This window comes from Neomonachus schauinslandi, chromosome 10 (assembly GCF_002201575.2).
Source record: "Neomonachus schauinslandi chromosome 10, ASM220157v2, whole genome shotgun sequence".
In the NCBI taxonomy this organism is placed as follows: Eukaryota; Metazoa; Chordata; class Mammalia; order Carnivora; family Phocidae; genus Neomonachus; species Neomonachus schauinslandi.
Genome location: NC_058412.1, coordinates 83227887 through 83238602, shown reverse-complemented (window position 1 = coordinate 83238602; position 10716 = coordinate 83227887). Strand labels below are relative to the sequence as shown.

The 10716-nt window shown below is 51.7% G+C and overlaps 1 protein-coding gene across 1 annotated transcript in view; it reads left to right on the top strand.

Annotated features, from left to right (window-relative positions):
* Positions 1–10537, top strand: part of TGFBRAP1 (transforming growth factor beta receptor associated protein 1) — a 42358-nt gene extending 31821 nt beyond the window's left edge. Inside the window, exons 8-11 of the mRNA XM_021680280.2 lie at positions 878–1021; positions 1761–1920; positions 4812–5245; positions 7938–10537. Coding sequence (XP_021535955.1) covers positions 878–1021; positions 1761–1920; positions 4812–5245; positions 7938–8114 — 915 coding nt within the window. The 3' untranslated portion in view covers positions 8115–10537. The remainder of the gene's footprint in view (positions 1–877; positions 1022–1760; positions 1921–4811; positions 5246–7937) is intronic.
* Positions 10538–10716: the final 179 nt, after the last annotated feature.

The following is a 10716-nucleotide window of genomic DNA, read 5'->3' as shown; positions in this document are numbered from 1 at the left end:
GATAGAGTGAGCACATGTCCTTGGTGTGTGTGTGTGTGTGTGTGTGATAGAGTGAGCACATGTCCTTGAGCACGCCTCACTGTGCAGTGAGCATGCCTGCCCAGGGCAGCAATGACATGCATTTACTTACCTACTTGACCCATTAGCATTTCCTTGGAAGATGGAATTACCACAGCGAGCTCCATTCGACAGGCACAGGAGGGCAGTCTGGAAACTTGCTCCAGGACCGGCTTGGATCTGCACAGATGAGCCACATAGTGGATGTCATGTCAGCGTGCTGAGAGTGGAGTTTCCTAGATGTTCAGGACTGTACATATTCTGTCACTTACTGTTCAGCAAGTGACCATCCTTGTTCTCAGATGATCTTCATAGTACAAAGGGTGTAGCTTCTTGGGTAGTCAAAACCTGCTACCAATAAATGTTTCTTTCTTTCATTTCTGACCCTTCGAGAAGAAATTCTGGCTAGGTGGATGAGGAGGTTTCAGAGTTTAGGTCACCTTTCCTGTCTTTGTGTCATGCTCTGGTCTTTGTCAGTGTCCCACCCTGCACTGTTTTTCTGTATCCCCATGTTTTTTTTTGTTGTTTTTTTGTTTTTTTAGATTATTTTAGAGGTGGGTAGGGGCCGAGGGAGAGAATCTCGAGCAGACTCCCCGCTGAGCACGGAGCTGGACACAGGGCTCGATCTCACGACTCTGAGGTCATGACCTGAGCCAAAATCAAGAGCTGGATGCCTAACCGACTGAACCACCCAGGCGCCCCTCTGTGTCCCCACGTTTTGGGCAATGATTTTCCCCAAACATAAATGGGCAGTGCTCAGAATAAAGATAAGGTGGTGTCTTTGAAAAAAGTAATAGCTACATTGCTCTTCTTCTTTCAGGTTGGAGTTCAAGTTTTCACCAAGAGACCTTTGGATGAACAGCAGAACAGTTTCAACCCAGACAGTGTAATCACTTGCCTTAAGAAATACCCTAAAGCCCTTGTCAAGTACCTGGAACATCTAGTCATAGACAGGAGCTTGCAGGTGAGCGCTTCGGAACTTAGACTAACGTGTGAGGGCTGCCACATGACAGCCATGACTTTGGAGATAGAATCAGACTAGAAAGCTTGTTGGCAGATGGTTCTAATGTAATGTTTTTTTTTTTTTTTTTATTTGAGACAGAGAGAATGAGAGACAGAGAGCATGAGAGGGAGGAGGGTCAGAGGGAGAAGCAGACTCCCCGCTGAGCAGGGAGCCCGATGTGGGACTCGATCCCGGGACTCCAGGATCATGACCTGAGCCGAAGGCAGTCGCTCAACCAACTGAGCCACCCAGGCGCCCCTAATGTAATGTTTTAAATGGAGATGTTTTAAATGTTCTAATGTAGTGTTTTAGATGCCCTGCCGCCTGGATGCTCAGCCTGTACTTGTGGATGGTCTAGGGCCCTGGAGGTTTCTGAAGGAGATCGCAGGTTAATTATCCTTAAGGGAAATGAGAGAACTGCACCTTTTTGGAAAATACCTAAATCCTGGGGCCCTCACTTCTCAAAGGAGAAGCGACCTTTTTATATTTTTTCTCACGGATTTGAAGTCTACCTTCTCTGTGTTGCGGTTTCTGAGATGTTGTCGATCCAGTGTGCGTGTTCTGTTAACTGCCCCCAAGACCCTGCCCTGGCTCGCCTCGGCGGCGGCGCAGCTCATTCTCGGGAGCACCCGTGGGCTGGGGGAGCCCAGTTTCCCGCCTGCAAATGTTGTCTGTCCGCTTGGATTCCTGTCTCCCACAGAAGGAAGAGTACCACACGCAGCTGGCCCTCCTCTACCTGGACGAGGTGCTGAGGCAGAAGTCCGGCACCAGCAGCAAGGCTGCGGAAGCCTCGGAGATACAGCTAAAGCTCCAGCACCTGCTCCAGAAGTCCGATTTGTACCGCGTCCACCTGCTGATAGGTGAAGAGCAGCTCACTAGTCTCTCCTTGACCCGCTGCCCCCAGCAGGGACGGGGAGGAGCAGATGAAGGCTCTGGCGGTGCTCCTTGTCTTGAGTCCACGGCGGGGGGGTTGGATTCCTTGAGCCTCTTTTGGCACAAAATCAGCCAGCCTGGAGGGTGGGGTGAAGCTTCTCAGGCCTCCACCCTCTAGAAACTAACACAGGGCCTTTAGCCGATGACACAGATGCCCAGGGGGTTTGAAGTCTCTGTGTCTGTTGAGCATGCCTTCATTTAAACTGCCTTATTCGGCTTCGGTGTACTTGAATCCCAGTTCCTTCTGATGGCACCAGTGTTTGGGCGAGGCTAGCACTGTCCCCAGCTCAGGGCTGTCATGGAGCCCTGAGCCCTGAGCCATAGGAAGGGGGGCAGGTATCTTGGACGGGAGCCTGGTTTTCATTTCCTTGGGGTGCAGAGTCCATGGTTTTTGTGTTGTGTAAAGCGCCACAAAGCAGCACCATGCTCCCACCTGGTAGAATTAGCTAGTTTCTTGGTGTATTTGACATCATAGAGTTTTCAGATTTGTTCTTACTGGGATTAATAATTATTTCTTTTTAACGGCATTGACACTGTTTTTTGACCATTAACTATAGTCAGTTCTCATCATTCACCATAGTTATGTTCTGTAAAGTCTCCACGAACACTGAATTACTGAACCCTGAACATTGCTCCCAGAGAAATAGAGGGTCAGGTTCCTGCAAACCGCTGATCACAACATTTTCATCAACCGATCAGTACATAACCTTGTTTTATGAGTGCTTCTTTTTAAAGACACCTTATTTAATAGGTATTATTGTTGATTGGTTAACATTGAACTCAGAGCCAGCAGAACTCTAGCTCAGGCCTGAACGAAGCTCAGCTGACACACACAAAGTTTTCTCCATAAGGCACATCACAGCACAGCCCGCCTGTGCTTGGAAACACTAGGCCGCACCTCAGCACTGTGTTTGGGGCCCATTTTAAATGGCAATGTCACCAACAAAAAAAGCACAAAAACGCAAAAGTCGTGGCACTAAGTAAACCACGGAGAGGACTGTTTGCAGAAGGAGGGCTGCGCATGGATCGCCTTACGGGGCCTCGGCTGGGAACGTGCATGGCAGGTGGCTCAAATTTTATGCCACCTTGCCCGTGTCCACAAATAATCATAAACGCACCGTAACTGCTGATTTGGGGGTGACACAGGAATTTGGGCAAGCAGGCAAATTCATGAATATAGAATCTGAATAATGAGCATTGGCTGTGTATACGCCAGGCCCAGGTCAGCATGCTTAGTGTGCATTACGATGCTTTCCACGACGACCTTGTGAAATAAGTCCTATTTTTAAAAATTATTTTTATTATTATTTTCTGGCCCATGTTTGCACCAGGGCTAACGTCCAGCCCCCTGGTCACTCCCAGCCGCCGTCCATGCTTAGTGGTTGATGCCCACGCTGTACTGGCTGTTAAATGTGTTCACTGTCACCCCCGACTTACGCCATACTTTACGCTTTACAAATCCCTTCATACAGATCGCATGCTAGTCATGGGTTTGTTGATCAGGTTCTTGCTCAGCTTATGTCGTTGAGCATATGTAGAATATCAGACACTGCAGCGAGGATATACAGGTGGATGTGACTTGGTTCTTGTCCTCAGTTTAATGAGAATGTGGGTAGGGGCTGATGGGAGCTCCATGCGGGGTGGAGGGGAGGGAGCAGGGAGAAGGTGCTGTCTGAGCGGTCACTAAGGATAAGTCTGGGCTTGCAGGTCAGCCTGGGGAGCTTGCAGGCAATGGGGTGTCTGCCAAGGCACTGTGGAAGAACACTGGAAACTCAGGGACTAGCTCTTTCCCCTCGTTAGGTGACTTGGGGGTGGTCAGCCGGGCACATTGTGATAATAGTTCTTGTGCAGCCTGTCCCCTCGGGGTGGCTGAGAATCTCCTATAAATGGGATGAGCGATGTGAAAAGTGTAGGTCACTGCAGTGACCTTCCCTTTACCATCTTTGCACCTCGCCCGTGCCTTAAACCTGGTGGCCACTTAGTAATTACTTGGTGACCGCTCCTCATGAGGATGACAAGCATGCATGCCGCAGCTTCTGTGTTTAGTGCCCTGGCTGACATACGCGGTGGAACCGGCCCTTCGCGGCAGGCCTGAGTGTGGTCAGGCTCCAAAGGCAGAAAGCCTGTAATCTGAGGATTAATGTTGGCCCCTGAAATAGGACTTGTCCTCTGAATATCTTTCACGGTAGGAAAAGACCTCACGTTATCTTCCTGTGTTCCAGAGGGAGTGAAAAGCAAAGGGCCTCTACCAGTGAGACCCAGCCCACTAAGGACAGGGCCTTGGTCAGATCTTTCTGTGGTGGTGTCATTTTCCTTATAGCCGAAAAACTTAAATTGCAGGAGAAACAAAAGAAGAGCTTTAAAGTAATGTAGATCAGGATTTTTAACAACACGAACCCACACTCCCTCACATGAAATATAGTTTAAATTGGAATAAAGGGGTTCACTGCACTTTTTTGCCAGGGAGGGTTAGCTGAATTTAAATCAATAAAGTGCCTTTCTGCTGTAGTTGAAAGGTCCCGTACTGGGAAAATAGGAACAGTGCTGGATTAATTGGAAGCCTGCAGCCGTGATACTCATGTTTCACCATGCTGGTTGAGATGACAGGTCATTTGTTATATTCATTCGCTAAGCATTATTAAAAATGTGTATTCTGCAGTTGGGTTCTACCTAAAAGTAGGGACTGGCTTCCCCTTTGGGAAGGCCCAGCTCTGCAGCACGGGGGTCCAAGCAAGCCTTGCCCTTTCTTAAGTGGAGAGCACAGGGGAGGTGGGGGGCAAGCTGGGGCTGGCTCTAACCGCCGGCTGCTGCCGCACAGATAGAATCCGGGGCGCCGGGCTCCCCATGGAGAGCGCCATCCTGCACGGGAAGCTGGAGGAGCACGAGGAGGCCCTGCGCATCCTGGTGCACGAGCTGCGGGACTTCGCGGCAGCCGAGGACTACTGCCTGTGGCGCTCGGAGGGCAGGGACCCGCCGTACCGGCAGCGGCTCTTCCACACGCTGCTGGCCATGTACCTCCAGCCCGGCCCCACCGCGCCCGAGCTGGCCATGGCCGCCACGGACCTCCTGAACCACCACGCGGCCGACTTCGACGCCGCCCGCGTCCTGCCGCTGCTGCCGGGCACCTGGTCGGTGCAGCTGCTGCACCCGTTCCTGGCCGGGGCCGTCAGGAACAGCGTGCACACCCGCAGGACCGCTCAGGTGGCTCTGGGCCTGGCCAGGTCCGAAAACCTGATCTACAAGTACGACAAGGTGAGAGCCGGGCCCTTCTTGACCCCCCCTCCACCCGCCCTCGGGGGCCGTTTTATTTCAGGTAGTTACCTGGGGAAAATTACTCCTTGTCAGTTTTTTTTTCTCTGCACCTTCAACACCTCAAATACCCGATTCCGCTCACCTAGAAACCGAGGTACGCGGCAGCAGAGGCGCGAGCGGGGCTGGCGGGCGCTGTTCTTCTCCACTGTTAGACGGCGATGCTCGGGAGAGGCCAGCACGGCCTGAGCGCGGGTGATGGTCCAGGCAGCGTCCTACGCCGGGCAGCACCGGGTCAGCTCGTCACCTCAGCTGTCTCCTGCAGTGTCTACCCTGTGTCACAGAAGGGCACTGAGGCCCGGGGAAGTCACGCAGCATGTGAAGAGCCCAGACGTGGATTCCAGGCCAGCTCAGAACCCCATACTCTCGGTCCCCGGCGAGTGAGCCAGGGCTGCGGGAACCAGTGCCACAGACGGCGTGGCCACCTTTCACCAGCACTGGTGTCCTCACGTGGCAGAGAGGGGGCAGGCGCTGGCCTCTCTTCCTCTTCTCCTTTTTTTTTTATCAGTCCCAGGTGTGCAACACGATGATTTGGTATTTGTGCGTGTGGTGACGTGATCTTCACAGTATGTCTGGCTCACCTCTGTCACCGCACGTAGTTACAGGTGTTTTTCCTGTGATGAGAACTTTCGAGATCTACGCTCTTAGCCACTTTCAAATATACAATACGGTGGTATTAACTGTAGACACCGTCCGTGCTCTGCGGCACATCCCCAGGACTTAACTTATTCTATAATCGAAAGGTGGTACCTTCCGACCCCCTGCACCTATTTTGCCCATCCCCGCGCCCCCCCCGTCTCTGGCAGCCACCAGTCTGTTCTGTTTCTATGAGTTGGGCTTTTTTTTTTAGATTCCACGTATTAGTGAGATCACACAGTATTTGTCTTTCTGTTTCACTTATTTCACTTTGCATAGTAACCTTCTAGGTCCATCTATGTTGTCACAGATGGCAAGATTTTCCTCCTTTTTATGGCTGAATAGCATTCCATCATATAAATACACTGCATTTTCTTTATCCATCGAGGGACACGTAAGCTGTTTTTATGTCTTAGCTGTTTTGAATCATGCTGCAGTGAACATGGGGGTTAGTGTTTCGAGTTAGTGTTTTCATTTCCTTCAGATAAATACCCAGAAGTGGAATTGCCTGGTCGTGTGGCAATTCTGTTGTTGCTTTTTTGAGGAACCTCCATCCTGTTCTACACAGTGGCTGCACCAGTTTGCATTCCCACCAAGAGTGCACCAGGGTCCCTTTTCTCCACATCCTGGCCTCTTCTCTTCCTCTCCTTGTAATGGCCCCAGTCCCATCCCGGGAGCCCCACCCTCTTGGCCCCATCCAACCTCAGTCACCTCCCAAAGGCCCCAAATACCATCCCACTGAAAATCAGAGCTTCAACATAGGAATTTGGGAGGGGGTGGGGGATATAAACATCCAGTCCACAATAGTCCCCAGTGTATATCCCCTTCTGGAGACTTCTGTCTTTGAGGCCTACACTCCATGCAGCCAGCCCAGGGATCTTTCCAGAGCAGGAACCTGACATGGCCCTCCTACATGGAAGCCTTCATGATGCTCCAGGGGAGGAGTTGAGGCCTGGAAGGTCCCATCTCTCCTCCTCCGGCCTGGCCCTCTCCATCTCGCCCTGCTTCCCGGGACATGTGGAACCTCCCTGATGTGACTTGTTGTTTCATACATACAGCCTTTGTACCTGTGGTTCCCTCTGACATACTAACCTTTCCTTTTGGGCCCGGTGACTGCCTACTCAAAACGCAGCCTTAGTATTGTTTCCTTTGGGAAACCTTCATATCTTTTCAAGCAGGTGAGTCCCCTCCTTTGCCCACCCACACATTCCGTGCACACATCCATCATCATCTCCCATCATTATTCGACTCTGGGTTCTTTGAGGGCAGGGAACTTCATCTGTTTATCTTGGTATCCCTAGAGCTAAGCCCGGCATCTCGAAGGTGTTGAAGAAATGTTTGTTGAAGGACTGAGGAAAACTGAGGAGTACAGGGTGACTTCACCAAGTTGTTGGTTGATCCTGCCGGTAGGCCGGCTTACCTGGGCTGACAAGTGAACTGTGCAAAAAGGCTTCTTAACTTGCAGAACTGTAGTTCTGTTTATCCGGTTTTGTTAGTGATGTTTAAACAAATGAAATTATGTTTCCCACACCAGCCAGGACGGTGCCACTAATCGACCATATGGCTTCGATGGAGTCCCTTATTTGTGCCTTACCTTTCTTGTTTGCAAATGAGAGGAATTGGATCATCCGCAAGGGCCTTACTCCGCTCTGACATGACGTCACTTTCCGACGGGCCTTGCTCAAACGCAGAGCTCAGAGAACGTTTGGGAGAGGGTCTGGGTAGAAATGCCTTGGCCAAGCAAACAGCTTTCACTTTTTGTGAAATAAGAAAGCAGTTTTGTAGCATTTAAAAACAATTTTCTTATTACTATTATTTTTTCCTTCTCCAGGATGTTTTTGTTTATTTTTGCCTCTAATATTCTGTTTTGAGAGGTCGATGTGAAAGCATTCCTCCACGAGTAATAATAATCCATGGGGTAACGCGTGTCCGCTCCGGTATAACTCTAGGTGACAGGGTCCTCAGTGTTTCTTTCTTTCTTTCTTTTTCTTTTTTGCAGATGAAGTTGAAAGGAAGCTCAGTTCAGCTCTCGGACAAAAAGCTCTGCCAGATGTGCCAAAATCCCTTTTGTGAGCCTGTGTTTGTTAGATATCCAAATGGTGGGCTCGTCCACACCCATTGTGCCGCCAGCAGACACACGAACCCCAGCCCCCCCGGCCCCGGCGCGCGGACTTGAAGAGGCCCAGCCGAGGGCGCAACGGGGACCCTGAGTTCTTTACCAAGCCTGCTGGGTGCAGAGGGCAGAAAGCCGCTGCACTGGTGTCGGCCAGGGGGTGACATCTGGGCGCTGGGGAGACCTCAGTCAATGTGAAACTGCTGACCACCCCACCCTGAATGTACGCTGAAAATCCCGGAGACAGACACACGTCAGGGTTCGCCCGTCCCGGGGCACAGTAATCCCAAACAAATGTCTACTTTCAGAGGAAAATGAGCCTTCCGCGTGCCGTCCAGACAAGCTGGACCCCCCACCCCGGCGCCCCGGTCTTCAGACGCGCATTTGCACTGGAAACATTTGCTTCAGCGCGGCAGAGTCGGAACTCTCGCTGGGCAGGGTGAGGGGCACGGCCTTGGGGGGCCGGGGGCTGCTTCCGGGATTACCTCGTGGGCTCTGCCTTTGCCCTTAGAAACGGCTGACCTTGGGGGGGGTCTTTCTGTTCTTGCCTACTTCCCACCTGGCTCGCAACCCCTCACAGCTTCTGCCCTGTGTCCCCGAGCGCCCCCTCTTGGGGAAGTCGAGGACCCACTGGAAAGTGCTAAAGCCCCAGGTGAGAAGCTGCTGGCCCCGCGTGCAAGACGGCAGACAGCAGGCCTGTGGCACGTGAGGGCCCCCGTGTCGCCGGTCGGGCCTGGCCCAGCCCGCCCCGCCACCTGCTGATTTGAAACTCCACGATTGACACGACTGACTAGAAATTATTATTTGAAGTTCTGTCATCTCTGCCGTTTCCTCTGCTTTAGAATTTCATCTGTCATATCCATTAGGGACATTTTTTTTTTCCTGTTAAAATGTACCTCCTGCTGACCCCTCGGGAAATGAAAAGGGAGACGTTATGAGCACAAGCCACGCGGAAGTTCACGAGAGGCCGGTTTAGCCTCGCCCCAGTCACACGTCAGGGTTCTGGCAGCGGGTGACAGCTGCCCTGGCCTGTGACGAGGCGCCATCTTGCCTGCCGGGCGCTTCTGCACACCCCGACGAGGAAGTCCAGTCAGGCTGCCTTACCTCCCAGCACTTTACACGCCTGCTCTGAGGTTTCCTGAACACACAGGAGGGGTCCCTCTTGTTCACCACAGACTGGGGATTCGCCGTGTTTCTGCCGAACATCGCGGAGAAGCCGAAGCCGTCCTTACTTCACTGCCCTCTTTTGAATTTCCTCACTGGGATTAATGATTCCATTAGGAACTGTACCCCCTGCCGTCACGCTGGGAAAGCAAGCACTAGCTTGTATGTGTCGCAGGAGAGGACCCTGGAATACCGCCTCTCTCCGTCAGCCCGAGCCTTACAGGGCGGGGGCTGAAGATCTCACGGTCCGCTCCCGAGACAGTGCTCTCCTGTACTGATTGATAATGGCCAGTCTTCTTCTTCCTCCTGTGATTCTAAGTGGCCCAAGAAAGCAAAGGCACTCCTGCATTCCCCCAGCCGTGTCTCCATCTGAAGAATCAGTGATGAAGAAACGCGCCTTGTAACTCAGCCGCATACTGTGTCAGTGGGGATGAAGTCGAAGCGGGGTCGTGAGTTGACCCTGTGGATGACTGGTGCGGAATGGTCCTGTTACCGTGCACGGTACCATCACAAGTCGCGAGCTTGCCTTTCTCCCTCAGAGAATAAGTCCCTAGCGCGTGCAGGACCCCGCTGCTGAAAGCACTGTTCCACCGGCCACATTGTGTGGTCTGGAGAGCGCCTTGGGATTGCTCATTCCTAACTTGGGGACACTAGTCTCCGCTCTCTCTGAACATTGGTCAGTTTCTTGAAACGTTTGTCATCCTTTCGAATGACGGGGATTAAAGTCGAGTCGTCTCCTGTGTTCAGAACCGTACCTTGCTCTCCTCTTTCTCTGACTCCCATGGGCCCTTTTCGCAAGTCAGATTTTTAAAATAAATACATGGTTCTTTCTAAAGGCCTGCTGTTTTGTGACTGTGGCATTGACTAGGACAATTAGAACATTGCTCAGCCCTTTCCTCCCCTCATTAAGTTCTGTGTAACCATTCTAGTTAAAACAGCATGAACTGAACCCAGTTGGCATTAATATTCTATGGGCGATACTGTTGGGTTTTAGGAACTGTTTCTCTGCTGTTGCCTGTCAGGTATTAACGTGGCAGCGTCCCGGAGGGTGTGCAGCACTGGGCCTGAGCTCAGAGCCGAAGAGCTCATGCCCACGAGCTTGGTAAATGTGCTAGCTGAGGTCCGGAGTCCAGAGCGGTTCGGGTGGCCGTGGGGTCGCACCACCAAACCAATGCCCGTCACACAACGAGGGTAGCCCTTGCTTTTTGCTTGCTCCCCTGTGGAAACCTTTGTCCTTGCAACTTTATCCTTCACCCCTGGTCGGGTTCCAAATACACAAGATGTACAAATGTAAACTTGTTGATTTTATTAAAATTCTTTTAATTCTTTGTTCTTTTCTGTAATTTTTCTTATCTATAACACTCATCTTGGCGAGGTGACGGCTTCCACCTGCACAGTACCTAGTCGTAGGAGTTCTGGAACTTACCCGGACCTCATGGCTCCTCTCAGCACCTGCAGCCGACGTGCATCGGCCGCCCCTTAAATTCTTTGTTCTTACTTT